General features: G+C 35.8%; 1 protein-coding gene across 1 annotated transcript in view; it reads left to right on the top strand.

Moving 5' to 3' along the window:
• The window catches only part of LOC150084627 (U4/U6.U5 tri-snRNP-associated protein 1), a 343,250-nt gene extending 329,894 nt beyond the window's left edge, over positions 1 to 13,356 (top strand). Inside the window, exon 21 of the mRNA XM_090375366.1 lies at positions 13,248 to 13,356. Coding sequence (XP_090231492.1) covers positions 13,248 to 13,272 — 25 coding nt within the window. The 3' untranslated portion in view covers positions 13,273 to 13,356. The remainder of the gene's footprint in view (positions 1 to 13,247) is intronic.
• The last annotated feature ends 2,519 nt before the right edge of the window (positions 13,357 to 15,875 follow it).

The raw sequence follows: 15,875 nt of genomic DNA, 5'->3' as shown, positions 1-15,875 counted from the left end.
TTGATTGGTGGAACAAACTTCCATCTGTCGTAGAAGTTGATAGCTTAAATAGATTCAAGGCAGTACTTGGCAAACATTTGGAGTAAGTGGATGGGTAAAATAAGGGGGCAAAAAAAAAACCTTAGGGGTTTTCTTTTTTCTTTTTTTTTTGGTTGATACTATATAAGCTTGTTGATACTATATAAGCTTTTTTTTTTTTTTTGGCTGATGCTATATAAGCTTGTTTTCTTGCATCATGTGCCTTTGCTAATGCTAAGCCTAAGTTTATTACACAAGTATATAAAAAATAAGTAAACGGTATAAAAAATAATAAGTAAAAATAATTTCATAATGAGGTTTTTGTATAATATTCCAAATTTTTAAGTTCTCATCCAACACAATATGCTGACTTCTTTTCTTGCTGTTTGTGTCTGTTGCTGAATGACATTTCCGAAGCAGCCACGAATCAACATATTTTGCTGGATCGAAGCCTGGTCAGCAGTGGGTGTACAATTTTAAGAAATAGTGGTGAACAAATTGTTTTTGTCATCAACGAAGCTCTGGTTGGGCTGACAGTCATGTATTTGTGAAAATCCTCATTCACATTCACATGATGAAAGTGGTATTGTACTCAGAGCATTCATCAAATGCTTCAATTCTTCCAAAATCGATTTTTCAATTAGGTATTCCCAAAATCCATGAATTGTATTTTTTTCATTTAACAAGCCTAATTTACAATTTGCTAATTTCATTCTCGCCAAATGTCACTTGAGAATTAATATCTTCGAGCCAATGTTTCCTATCAGTACTGTACTCGGGCCGACGCTGCCAAATCAGTATTTTTACTATCAAGCAGCCTACTTCCTACTGATTGTTTCAAAGTTCTGCAGAAAGCTTCTGAATCGATTGGAGAATAATTTCTATAATCTGTCCCAATGAAGTTTAACTCCTTGAAATCGTAGATTTTCAGCAGCTTTGGTGACATTTATATAATATGGGACCGGGTTGTTTTTTTTTTTTTTTTTTTTGAAACTGTCCAAAATGTTGGAGTCATTTGGATATTCAGGTACTGTGACCATGTAAACAGAAATAGGGAAATATGGATAAAGCACTTCTGCAAAACAGATGATTATTTGTCAGTGTGAAAGAAAATCACTCTCCCATTCTCAAACATGGCACTTACAGTAGAAGGTTGACCATAGTCCATTGTCCGCATCGGGAATACCCCTTGATCTGCTCACTGTTGACCACCATGACTTCTCAATATGTGGGATAGGTGATCAGATAGGTTTCATTAAGTTCTACAACTTAATGAGTACCATTAAGTTGTAGAATGGTATTTCCTTTAGCTCTCTTAATTTGTGCAGCAACAGTAATTGACTAAATTGCCAGAAGTGCAAACAGTGCATACCGAGTTAATTCTCTCCTAATCCGTTTGTTGTATGAAAATTTTCTTTGCTCAATGGAAACTACTTATTTTAAATGCAATTTCCAAGGGGAATTCAAAAAAACTTCATTATAAAGGAGTTCATTAAACAGAGGTCCCACTAAGCAATTTAAAATTCTAAAAATGGTTATAAAGTTTTATATAGAAAATATTTTAACGATAGACAGTGAAAAATGCAAATTTAGTTATATAATTTTAAGCTTATTTCAGTATTAGGTAAACATGTGAATAAAATTTACTGAATATTACAAATTTCGAAATGTACTGCATCCAAATGTCACACGTCATTTGATGCCAGTACACCGTACCATTGCGTACCGTCCCAAAAAAAGCACTGGTCCTACATATTATAATAAGAGAATGATTTCAAGGTCTGTGCTATACATAGTCTATTTAAGAAGTGGTGAACTAGAGAAAAAAAGTGTGAATACAGATATTATATTTACATTATATATCAAGCTCATAATGAGATCAGAATCCAGTCTATGCGTTATTTCATTATATATTTATGTGATTACTTTTGTTTAAAATTAATCTAAAAATCCAAGTGCTCAAATCATCCCATCACCTCTTTATTTCTAAAATTGATTGCATCTGTTTCATTCTAGTGGCAGTATGAATACAGGTATATGAGATAGAGGGATATGGTGCCACCCAGGCATAAATGATGCGGAATTTGAAATTGTGTAGGAAGGGCAAGCAGAAAGGGTGAAAAAGACTAAGCACAATGTTTAGTCTGGAAGCTAAATGATTTTGTTATCACTGAGAAGAAAGAAGAGAAATTGCTGAAGCTAAGTAAATAAGACATCTGGGGCTAATGAGATCTATCCTGTAATAAATCCCATTAAAAGAAGCAACAAAGGAGGTATGCAAACCCTTGGCCATAATTATGTGAGCATCCTTGGATTTTCACTAGCTGATGATATATAAGCTTGCTTTCTTGCATCATGTGCCTTTAGGTGCCTCCGTAGCCAGGTGGGAAGGAGCAGCAGTGCGTAGCACATGCTTCTTGATTAGACCGAGGTTCGAGCCCGTCACCACCAAATACGGAGGATGCGGAAGGGTCAGGGAATGACCACCGCATATCCCGGAGCAATATGGCCTTAGTTGCTAATGCTCCTAAAAAAAACCAAATAACCAAAAATCATGTGCCTTTACTAATGCTAATGCGGGGTGAGGTTCCTATAGATTGGAGGGGTGCAAATATGATTCCTTTTTGTAAAGAGGGATCAAAAGGCAATGTGTTGAGGAAACAATTATGGACTTGTAAGCTTGACTCCTATTCCAGAGAAAATAATGCAGGTTAAAGAAGTATTGCAAGATCATCTTAACAGGGAAGGGGGATCCAAATTCATTAGCTACTGTGATGCATTAACAAAAGAACTGGATGCAAATAATTTTGGCTCTATTTCACACAAAAGATTGCTGTATAAAGTGGAATAGTTTTGAATTGGGGACAAGTTACTGCTATGGAAATGGTTGAGTGGCAGAAGACAGAGGCTGGTTATAAATGGGTGCTGCTTTCTTGGACTAAAGTTATTAGTGGTGTCCATCATGATTTAGTGCTGAGCCCCTTACTGTTTAAAGTATTTTTTAATAATGTTGATGAAGGCATTTCTAGCATATTGTCTAAGTTTGCAGATGATACAGAGGTTGGCAGGGTGTTAAAAATTACAAGAATCAAGGCATACTACTGCAGACATAAATAAATCAGGCTGATAGGCTGAGAAGTGGTAATTGAAGATTAACATTGGCAAATGGAAGGTATGTAAAGAATATGGTAAGGGAATAGCTGCTGCCCAATATACTACTGCATATTGGGCAGCAGTAATTCCAAAATAACATACCAATTAAGTGTTCTAACAGCCAAAGTTCTCTGAACATTACAGACAGGCTGCTAGAACAGCTCATGAGGTTCTGTGAATGATATACAGGAACTTTGCCAGTGGGGACAGTGATTATCCCATTTTATAAGGTAGTGGTTAGGCCAGATCTTGAGTATTGTGGAAGCCTCATTTTAAGAATTTTAAGAAAAATGTAAATCTATCAGAAGGGGTGCAGAGAACCCATTCCAAGAACACAAAGGGGTACCCTTACAACAAAAGCTTTTGTTCTGCAAATGTCATCACTTGGAAACTAGGCATTTGTGAGGAAACCTGATTGACGTGTTTAAAAGACTTTCAATGTATTGAGCAAACTTGATGGATGATGATGCTAGATGCCATTTTAACTCTTTCTCAGAGAAGGGAATGCATAAACCACAATTGAAAAGGTTTGCCTACAGGATAACATTATTAGATGGGATGAACTGCTGATGCTTTTTAAGCTTTCTTCCTGACATATTTGCCAATATTAATGATAATAATTAATATTATATTAGTGAGTCAGTTTTGTATAACATATATGATGAGATAGTAATGGGGAGTTTAATTTTCTAAAGGTAAATTGTGGCTAGTGAGGGGTTGCTCAAATAGCAGCAGTATTTTGCTTAAACAGCATTATATTGATTACCTTTATTGCTTCTTATATCAGTACATTAGAGATATTACATAGGGGAATAATATTCTTTACCTCGTTTTTACCAAGGATTCAACTGATATTGAGAACTTTTGCATTAAGAAATCATTAGTAAATGTTGATTGTAATGTACTGGTGTTGGAGACAAATAATTGTTCTAAAGGATAAATGTAAGGGTTTTTTCACGTGGAAATTATAATGGTTTTGTCATTTTTTGAATTCTATTTGATTGGAACATTGTATAAATATAACAAATATGAGCTGTAAATAAAATATAACAAATACATAGTATACACTTTCTTTTGAGGAGCCTCAAGAGAAAATAAACATTAAAAGCAAAACAGCAGATGACTCAGTCCTTGAGTTATTTATGGAGGAAGATGTGGGCGTATCTCCCAACTTTTATAAATTGAAAATTGGAAGACATTTAATAGAAATCTGAAATTTGCCTGATTACTCCAGAAACGTATTAACCTACTATTCATCCACGGTTCCCAGAATTTTAAAAATTAATAACATATTGTGTGTATTGTACTTGATAAATGGCATATGTTGTCGTGAAGTATTGTAAACTGTATTTTAAAATTCTTTGCTTTATTGATCACCCCCTCCCATTCATTTTTGTTAGATAGCATTGACTCTTGAAAATCTTTGCGTTCCATGACTTGCTTGACGTTTACTATAGTGCAGTCACATAAGTCAACAAATTCGAAGTAACCTGTTCTTTCTCATATAAATTCTCACAAAAAAAAAAACACTTACATATGGAAACTAACGTAACATTCTTTTCACAACAAACAGAATTACAACAGCAACATAGAACAAACTACATAGTTACCAGTGACAGTTATGGTGGTGTTCTAAAGTCCACCTGCATTATTGATGCACTTATTTAAAAAATGAAATATGGGAACCTGTCAAATCACAATATATGTAGTCCATATGTGATTTTTTTACTTAATGTTGTAATGTGGAACACTTTTCAGAAAATCAGGACTAGAGGTGTTCTTTATAGTAAAGACCCAATTTTCTGCATATTAAAAAAAACTGCAAAGTTTTATTTGACAAGGCTGAAAACAACAATTCTGAATTGCTATCAGAAATGAGAAGGAACAAGGTATTTTATTAGATATTATATTTCAAAGTTCCATCCACTCCATGAACATTAGCTATATTAAGTCACAGTGTGTGTTAATCATTACCTGTGGATGGCAATCATGCTGATTGTCTCTTGTATACTTCTGAACCTGCTGAGGGATATTGTTGCTATAGTTGTAATGGCAGGTTTGTTTGGTAGCATAGTTTTGACCATTCTTCTTCCCCCCCCCCTCTCCCCAATGTCTAGCACTAAATCCTACAATGTGATTCTCAACTACTTGTCCACACTCCTTGAACTTGCCAAGCAGCATTCCACTTAGCATTTTGTGTAAAATTGAATGAGATACATTCAGCAAATTCAATTTATATTGAAGCCCTATTTAATACCCTCTGCATCAATAGCTTAGTTGATATTTTACATATCATATGGTTATTTTTTGAAATCCCAAAACTTTTGATAACATAATCATAGCTGCCAACTCTGTCTCACCATCATAACATAGAGGTTAACAGTAATATAGTTTTTCCTCTATCCTTTTCTTTTGAAATCATAATATTCATAATATTATAAAAATTCTGTTTTTTTTTTTTTTTTTTTTTTTGATTAGAACATTGTATAAATATAACAAATACAAGCTGTAAATAAAATATAACAAATTTTTTATTGATGAATACAGCCAAAATAAACACCTGAGAATAGTTTGCAATAATTGTATAGTTAGCCATGGGGGGTGGGGGGGAAAGAAAAGAAAAATGAGCAAACTTTATTTTGCAGGTTTTTCATTTCCGCTACAACACATACGATATTGCCCAATGATGATACCCTCTCCCAATTTAGAAAGAAATTAAAGATTAATAAAAGAACTTATAAAGTTTATTAAAAACTAATGTAATTAATGATTTGTTTTCTGATAAAATAGATATACAAGATGGCAGCTCCTTTAACTTACATTGCCAATATAGATTGTAGAAATGAAAGCCAGAACACTGTGCACGGCTGTCACTAAATTAGCAAAGGCCACATTCCTTCGTGGTCACAATTTTAATAGACCAACAGATGATTATGGAGGTGGTTATCCCTTTGTATAAGGCAATGGTCAGGCCACGCCTTGAGTACTGTATACAGGTCTGGGGACCTCATTTTAGGATGGATGTAGAGTTGCTTGAGCATGTACAGAGAAGGGCAACAGGATTGGTGAGAACGAAGGGGTCCTCTTACTAAGAAAAGTTTAAGTTCTGCAAATTGCAGCGGCTGGAGACTAGACACCTACGAGGTAATCTGATTGAGGTGTATAGTGTATAAAGCCTTATTCCGCTTGCTCAGATTATGAACCTGAGGGGGTCATAAATTCAAATTGAGGAAAGACAGTTGTAGAATAAATGTGTGGAAATTTGCATTTAGCCAGGGTGTGGTTAATTGCTGGAACAAACTTTCGTCTGTCATTGTGGAAGTTGATAGCTTAAATAAATTCAAGGAGGAACTGGACAAACTTTTAGAGGGAATGGATGTGTGAAATTGTTTTTTTTTTTTTTTTTTGGCAAGCGTATGGGCTCATGTAGCTGATGCTATATGAACTCATATGCTTGCTTTCTTGTATCACATGCCACTATTACTATTTACCAGTTGAACTTCCACCATTTGAAGAAGAAGGGTAGGGTTTTCAGATATTGGAAAGTTGTTATTCAGAGAACAAGTCTTTTTGTCAAATTAAAATGAATCGTCCCCCCCCCCCCCCGTAATACTGAGTTCATAGTACTCAGTATCACCGAAGGTAAAAAAATAGATATTTTTTAAATCAGTTCTGTTGGTGTCAGTGTGAGAACCTAGCAGATGTTATTGTAAAAGAAGAAAAAGGTTGATGTACAGTAATTCTTGTTTGAGGAAATGAAAAATGCACAAGGAAGCATTAAATATAAAGTTATGCCATGTTAACTTGTTACATTTCATAGCATTTTTTGGCATTTTCATAATTCCTTATAGCAGTGCTGAATGTCAAGGTATATTGAACCAAGTGTGTATGTGGGGGATGAATTCAGTCCTTCCCTTTACTAGGGAAGTTTCTAAAACCACACCAGGAAGTGAAGTTTGAGAGCATTTTGAAAATGCTCTTGAATGCGAAGTATGAACAGCAGTACCATTATTATAAACAAATCTTTTGAAGCTATCCAGTGAAGTTTAATTTCTAATGCACTATAGACTTTAAAAGTTTCTCCTGGTTTTTACTTCTTTTAGCCAAAAAGTCTGTTTTCCCTCCTGCTTACAGTTAACCAATCCCTACTTTTCTGAAAAAGTTGGTACCTATGCATAATATGTATATTCTTATCCAGGCAGCAGTCATGTTCCTCGTTTTTAAATATATGAAAATTTAACAATGCTTTTTGACACATTTTCAAAAAACAAAACTTATTTGTTCTGTTGAAATAAATAAATTTGTGGCCTGGGTATGAAGGGTTTATTTAAGGAATCTGGTAATGTGTTACTTTTCAACACAGTCCCCTTTGAAGAGTCAATACACTTTTGCCACTGATGCTGCAATGCATTGAGTCCAGCTGTGAAGAGAGTTTTCGCTTTGGCCTTCAGGGATGCATCCACTGCAGCATTGATATCAGAAAATGGTTGCCAGGCAGGTATTTTTTTCAAATTAGGAAATAGGTCAAAGTGCAGTGGTGCAAAATCTGGTGAATATGGACTATGGGCCAAGATTTCAAAGTTGCACTAAAGCAGTGCAGTTATCCTGCTGAAACAAGATTCTTTTGCTGAGTTTTCCTCAGCATTTGTCATTGGCATTTTCATACAAACACCTCACAGTGTCTGTGTAATATGCCCCTCTGACTGTCTGGCCTTTCTGAAGGTAAGCCACTAGCATACTCCTCCATTAGCATCCCAAAAACCAGTGCCATCAACTTGGCTTTCTTTGGAGGGGAAAGAGAGCAGTGTTTCCACTGTTTGGACTGCTAAGATTATATGCCATACCTTTTGATTACTGATATTAATCATGCTCGTTTATTTTATTTTATTTTATTCACTGATGCAGAAAAGGTCTGTTTCCTTGCATCATTTGTCCTTCATACTAATCTCAGATTAATGTGGATGAAGGGCTGACATTTCAGCAGTGTTTGAAAAGTGCAAAAGCCAACAGGTGTATATGATCTAGTCATGCAGTATATCCAAAAGCGTTTGGTACTCAATCCATGTGTGCACTTGTCATACGAGCATCTGCTCCTCTAACATAATTAAGAAATTATATGAGCTTAAATTGAATAAAATTTCAATCATAAGGATCATTCTGCTCTAACTGAAGGCCAAGGTCATGCACTTGAGCTGTGTTCAACTTAGAGACAAGCACCATTATCCATGGTGCTACCGAACTTGCTGCTAACCTTTTTAAATTATATAGCATCACCTATACAGGTGAATCCATGATATATCAAAAAATAAATCTGAGACACTGCCTGGACTGACTGCATGAAACCATTCTGTAGAGCAGCGTTTCCCAAACCTGGGGGCTGCAGACCCTCTGGAACTGGTCAAATTATTCATTCTATGTACAGCAAATTGATGATAAATAAAGTTATTATTATATTATATATTTACGTATTTTAAACTTAAAACCTTGAATTTTGTTTTACAGAAAACCCAGTGCTCGTATATAAATATATACACACACATACACAAAGAGAAACATATGCGTATATATACAGGGTGTCTCAAAAATATTGGTACAAACGTTTAGGGAAGGTAGGTAACGTCTAAAGGAATGTGAATCGCATAGGAACCCATAACCGGAAACGTCACTGTAAGTCAGCACACGGTGCTGTTCATCAGTTCGTGAGAGGAAAAATTTCTGGTTTACTCATTCAAGCAGTAGTCGTCGCATGAAGACCATGCATCGATATACGAACTGTGAGCTGGTAGACATGCACCTAATGTATGGATTAGCAGAGGGCAGTGGACGAGCCGCTCGACGAATTTATGGAGAAAGCTTCCCAGACAGACGTACTGGACCACCGTTTGTTTGTGCAAGTGCATCAAAATTTGTGTGATTATGGGTCATTTAGAGGTAACAGGAATAGTGCGGGCAGACTACGTTCGATGCAAACTCTCGCCATGGAAGAAGTGTGTTGAATGCCGTCCAGAATAATCCTACTACTAGCACACGTGCCATTGCCCTCTGCCTTGGGAGTGTCTCGTTGCAGTGTACAGCGTGTCTGGCACGACAATTCCTTACACCCCTTTCATCTCCAAAGGGTTCAGTAACTGCTCCCCCCAAGATCATCCTGCATGTGTGGCTTTTGCGCAGTGGTTTCTCCAAGAAAGTGTTCAAGACTTGAATTTTCCAGCCTATGTTTTGGTCACGGATGAGGCTTATTTCACTCGGGAAGGCTTATTCAATCAGCACAATGCTCATGTGTGGGCTCACGACAACCCACACGGTGTGCGCCCCCATGCAGCACAGCATCGCTTCAATAAATGTGTGGGCAGGTATGGTCGGTGACTGCTTAGTCAGCCCATACCTGTTACCATCCCGCATGAACTCTGCTAAATATCGGATCTTTCTTGAACAAGTTCTACCAGGGTTACTTGATGATGTTCCAGCAAGTGTGAGATGCAACATTTGGTTTCAACATGACAGGGCGCCTGCCCATTATGGAAGGTGTGTTCGTGACCATTTGAACGGGCGTTTTGGGCATCAATAGATGGCCGTGGTGGACCTGTTGCCTGGCCCCCACGCTCACCTGATTTATCGAGCCTTGATTTCTTTCTGTGGGGGCCCTCAAATCTATCGTGTATGAATTGTCTGTGGAGACAGAAATGGATCTCGTGGCGAGACTCATCTACGCTACTGCTATTGTCAAAGAAACTCCAGGTGTGTTTGACCGTGTCCACCAATCCGTGCTGCGTCAGTGTTACGCATGCATCGCGTCTCATGGTGGAACCTTCGAGCATCTGTTGTAACATCATGAAATGCATCCATCTCATACTCCATTGTTAATATTATGTGAAATAAATGTTTACCACTAATTACTGTCTTGTGTCATTTCTGGTTCTTGTGCCTCTGCTACTACTTTCCCGTGACGTTTCCGGTTATGGGTTCCTATGCGATTCACATTCCTTTAGATGTTACCTACCTCCCCTAAATGTTTGTACCAATATTTTTGAGACACCCTGCATATAGGGGTCTGCAAACTTTTTTTTATTTTTGAAGGGGGTCCGTATTTTTTTTTTTTTTTTTTTTTTTTTTTTTTTTGAAAGGGTCCGTAGATCTCAGTAGTTTGGGGACCACTATTGTAGGGGATACCCCCACTTTACCCACTGCAATTTCTGCAAGCTCTGTTGCTTCTTTTCTATACACCAAAACGTGTAGAAGAGAAGCACTTTTGAGCTGCTTCACAATCATTGTAACCCATCCTGTGCAGTGTCTTTCTGTCTAACAGCTATCACTCATTCTTTGGTCTCTCTCTCTCTCTCTCTCTCTCTCTCTCTCTCTCTCTCTCTCTCTCTCTCTCTCTCTCTCTCTCTCTCTCTCTGTGTGTGTGTGTGGGTATGTGAGAGATATAGTCCTGCAAGATTTTTATGGTTTCCTGTCACAAAATGTTTAATCTACTTTCGAGTTCTGGTGTCATTAATAGTTGTGCTAGCTTTGGGATAAATGATACATACCATACATTTTTCATTAGTAATAAATTTCTGTTGAATATTTGTAAAGCTGCTGCAAGGAGGTATGAAGGATATGCACAGCACACTGGTGGTCTAGGGTGAATAAAGTTCCCCAGCCAAACTTCATATGATCCATGGACAGTTTCATTTATTCAGTAACAAATACTAAAGAAGGAGATATGATAAAATAAAAATGAGGATGAGAAAAACACATGTGAAACACTATTACTAGAGATGATCCTTTGAATCATCTATCAATCAAACATAATCAATTATGTTTATTTCTTTTTCTTCCCTTGTGACTAGTTATCACCTAGAGCAGTGTTTCTCAATCTTTTTACTCTCGTGGCACATTTTCCAAAGAAGAAAAATTTCGCGGCACACCTACGTAGTCATAGAAGAAGAAATTTCTAAATTTTGCGGCACACTAATGTGACGTGGCACACCCTTTGAGAAACACTGACCTAGAGCATTGTGTTTATGTGAGTACTGTAGGTTATCATCCTGCTATCCATTTTTAGAAGGAAACTCCACTTTTTATAATTAGTAGCTGTGAGAATTATTTGTCTATATTGAACTTGTTTGCTATATCCTGGCTTGTTTCCTCTTTCTTAGTAGAATAAAAATGCTTTTCATATGGATTTTCCTGAGCAGGGTTAAAGATACTTACTGATAACTCCAATTACTCCTTTTCCATTCTGAATTATTTTAGTCAAATATGTAGTGAACCATGTTTTTAAAACCTTGTGCATGCCAATAAGTCATATTAAAACAATATAATTTATATTTTATTGTTTTAATATTATTAGGTTAGATAATAATACTATTAACAAATAGTATTATTATTTAGTATTAACATTTTTTAAAAAATTAAAAACAGACCATAACATTAATGCATTTGGACTGCAATACAAAAAAAAATATATCAACTAATGGTTAGTAAGCTGCAGTATCTTACTTTAATTTAAACTTAAAAATACTTCAAAGTTAATTATTTTAATCTAAAGATAGTTTGTTTCTTTTCTTATGAAAAACAGGGACATCTTTTTTGATCATTAATATGTGGGAATTCTAATCAGCAGATGGTCAGTAGAGACTTCTGCTGCCAATCTGTTTTTAAAAGAGCTCAGCACATAAAAATTCTCTACTTTTCTCCACAGGGTAGACCTGGCAATATGTTAGTTTTGTCACTGCCTCTTTTTATTGCACCACTTATTTGTGCTCTGTACATGTAGTCTGAATCTTTGTAGTAAACGATATCGATTGATTATTCAGTAGTGCAACTAAAGGCAAGAAATTACTATGACAAATCTCACTAAATCCTATTCCAATCTAAAGGTTTATGGAAACTGAAGAGAAATTAAGTAAGTAAAGTACATTACAAAATATTCCGAATGTTGTTGTCGGGAGGTACATGCAGTGAAATGTGTTGCTAATTAATTTGTAAATAAAGTAGTTACTTATTTTCCCTTCTATTAATCACAGAAAATGAAAAAATTCAATTAATTTAGGCAAAAATCAAATCAAATGTAACACAATATGTACATTACATAACTTGTTTGTTACATTTTTAATTATTACTTCTGTTTTATATACACACGCACAGCCTCTGTGGTCATTGAATTAGGAACACCTACCTAATACTGTGCTGGGCCACCATTCACACTGATAACATTGCCTAAAAATGCCTAAGCATTGATCCTCTAAATGTCTGAAGATGTCCATAGGGATCTGCAGCCTTACTACCTGCAAGGCTTTCACTGTTGGATAGTGTGCATTGTGCACAATGGACCCATGGACTCATGTTGCTTGCCTCACACACGAAGGTGTCTGTCGGTGTGTTGCCCCATATATTTGAACTCATCCAAATCAGCACACCCATTTCCATTATCCAACTGGCATGTTTTGTTGACACTGCAGCATTCGCTGTCGACACTGATAAGTGGTGAAGAGAGGGTTTCTCTTGGGTCGTCTGCTTTGGAACCCCATATATTTGAGTGTGCAGCACATCTTCATGTGGGATATTGTTCTTGCACTCCCCATATTGTATTACAATGTCAGCTGTTGCACAGTAACATGCCATTGAGCCTGTACAATGCACTGCACCCTTTGCTCACCACGAACATCCACTTTGCATAATCCTTTACAGTTCTGTTGGTGCAAGGTGGTTTGGCCCATTTGATGGCGCCATTCTTTGTACACAAACACAGTGGGCCCTGAGCACCAACAAGACATGCTGTTTCTGATATGGAAGTACTCCAATGCATGAGCTCTCACAATCACGCCCTTTTGAAACTCCGTGATATCCTTACTGTCCTATAACTTCTACTTTATCACTTTGATTTGCACAACCAGATGCAAATTACCACTGCTGTAGCATATGAAGCTTTTCAGCTTTTTATACTGAGAGTTATGCAGAATAGTCAATTATGAATGGGGTGGTTATAATTTAGTGATCACTGAGTATATACATATATATATCATGTTCTGATCTTATTAAAAGTATATATTTTGTCTTTTTTTTTTCTTTCTTTCTTTTTTTAACAGAACTATGATCTCAAAACCCAAATGAAGATTTATTTTTGTGTCTGCTCTCATGTGCTGTGTGTCATGATGTTCATCCATCTCCATCAGAGTGATCTTTTTTGTACAGAGCTCATTGTGTATTAATAAATATGTTTAATATTTAGACAGATTCATTTTAATAATATGCAGTACATTTGTGATAATTTCTAAAAATACAATAAAAATATATAAATATAAATTACAACTAATAAAATTCTCCCAGAGGGCTCATATGACGTTTCAAAATGTATTTGCAATATTAAAATTAACCAGGCTGGGGTGGATATAGGTTTTCCCATATTGTGACATTTCTTAGAATGTCATATGTACAGTTATGGTCTAGCTTTGGGAAAACTATGTAACTTCATATAAATCAGTGATATATGCAATCTGTAACTGATATTTTGAATATGAGAAGTTTTTGATCATAAACAGCATCTTAATATGCAAGATTAGAACTTGGAAATGATTTATGCCAATCTGTATATCAATGATGATTAAAATTTATTGATTTTGACAAAGTAATTTATCAACTTTATTGTAAATTTACAAATAAGATATATTTTATAGGACCTATTTTAGTCCCTTCATCAGTGTTAAAAATCAAAAAAGGAAGGTTTAATTAATCTAATATTTACATTCTCAGTTGCCTACCACAGTTCTAAACATGTCTTTATACTAATGCTAGATGGAAGTTTATTTCGTATCATTGCTAACAAGTCCAGGATAGGCCTTTGTGAGAGCTGCTGCTGCTTCTGCAAAAAGCAACTATCCTGTGATAGGTTATCATGAGAATCTGGTTACTTTTTTCAACATACAGTAGCCCCTGACTTACGTAAGCCCAAGTTACATAACTTTGGACTTGCATACATTTTTTGGTAAAATCGTACAGATACTTTCTGTATAATTTTTAAGAGTGAAGTCGAATGAAGGAACAATAAGTATAAGTTTTTATTTTCATATTCATACAAACTACGTTGGACAATAACCTGTGGCATAACTAGAATCTAGGTAAATAACTAGAGTTAACATTTAATTTTCTGCTTTAAAAATTCTGAAGAAATATTCCACGTGTTTGAGACAGGTGAACTGCATCCGAGCACTTCAAAGAAACACCCACAGTGTTAAAGCCACATGGACTGTGTCCCATCGGCTATTTCTTTGAATCATTGCACCCTAGCCCTTTGTCTCTACATCCTTTACTTCCTTACTTTCTGGATTGTAGAGTCAGTTCAGTTTTGTTTGAGAGCGAAGTGGGGGGCTTTTGTTATCTGGGTATTCAAAGCTTATTACATACAGACAACATTTTCTGAGGCTGTAAATGAAACAGAGCAAGGGAAGATGGATCTGCACCAATTTTGGGAGATGTTTAACATCCTTGATGGAATATGCAATATTTCAAGAGCCTAGAATGATGTGACAACTTGTATAAGCGAAGTTTGGAAAAAACTTCTAAAAGATTCCGAGCTTAACACTGAAGGCTTAAACAAAGATGAGCTGATGTCTTCTGTTACCAAGGAAATTGTAAACTTATCCCAGGAGTTGCAGCTGGTCTGGAGGACAAAGATTTTGACAGTACAATAACTCGTTTTTAATTCCTTTCATATTTTCTTTCTTTATGTGCCACTCTGGCTACAGATAAAGTTTTAATTGTCATGTTATATAACTATTTTTCTTTGTCCTTCTTAGGATATTATGTGGTTTTTGTAATTTCGGCATATCGGGGATATAAGAAGACTCTCGATTTACCGGGATCGGATTAACCAGGACACTTCAAGATTCCAAATTTTAAAAAAAATATATATATATATCAAATTCAAGTAATAGCTAGAATTGGTATAAACAGATGATTTGCAAGTCGTAAATAAGTGACTGACAAGAAGCAGCATTATAAGTCATCATTGGGAGATTAGTGAACCTGTTATCTTGCAACCATCGCTGTCTTCACACCCACTGCTCAAAAAAGGGGGGGAGGAGACCAAATGCTTAGTTTGTTTTAGTGTGTTGTGTTCTGTCACACTGCAAAAGGACAGATTTTGTTTTGTTATGTATGTCAGAATTTTTTTTTGAGAAATTGCAAAGATGATGGGCAAACGGTTGTGCTTTCAATTAAACAAAAACTTGAAATTTTTCAAAAGTTTGAAAACAATGCATCCCTTAAATCTCTAATGAACCATTTTAATGTTGGTCACCACACCATATGCAACATGGTAAAAAATAATCAGAAGCATTGTATTGGACACACAAGTAGTGTGGTGTAAGTTTTTTCATTTTTTATCTATTGCTATACTTTTTACGTAGGTTGCTGAACATTTTTCGATACATTAAGTCCCTGACTTATGTAACTTCGAACTTACATTACATTATTTATATATATATATATAAATTTTTTTTTTTATATGACTGAAGATTTCAGTGAAGGGGACACACATTTCTCCATAATAACATAAAAACCCACAGAATTCCAGCTATCAGTATTATAGCAAATGCAATAAGATTGAGTTTACTACACGTTTATAATGAATTGCACTAACAGAAAAGCCTAGTAACCTGGAAAGTGCAAATTATTTTTGTTTTATGGCAGTGACCTCCAGAAATGTGCTTTAGTAA

The sequence above is a fragment of the Mastigoproctus giganteus genome, chromosome 6 (genome assembly GCF_048544385.1).
Source record: "Mastigoproctus giganteus isolate SK-2022 chromosome 6, ASM4854438v1, whole genome shotgun sequence".
Lineage (NCBI taxonomy): Eukaryota > Metazoa > Arthropoda > Arachnida > Uropygi > Thelyphonidae > Mastigoproctus > Mastigoproctus giganteus.
The sequence above is the reverse complement of the archived record's forward strand: the minus strand, read 5'-3'. Positions and strand labels throughout refer to the sequence as shown.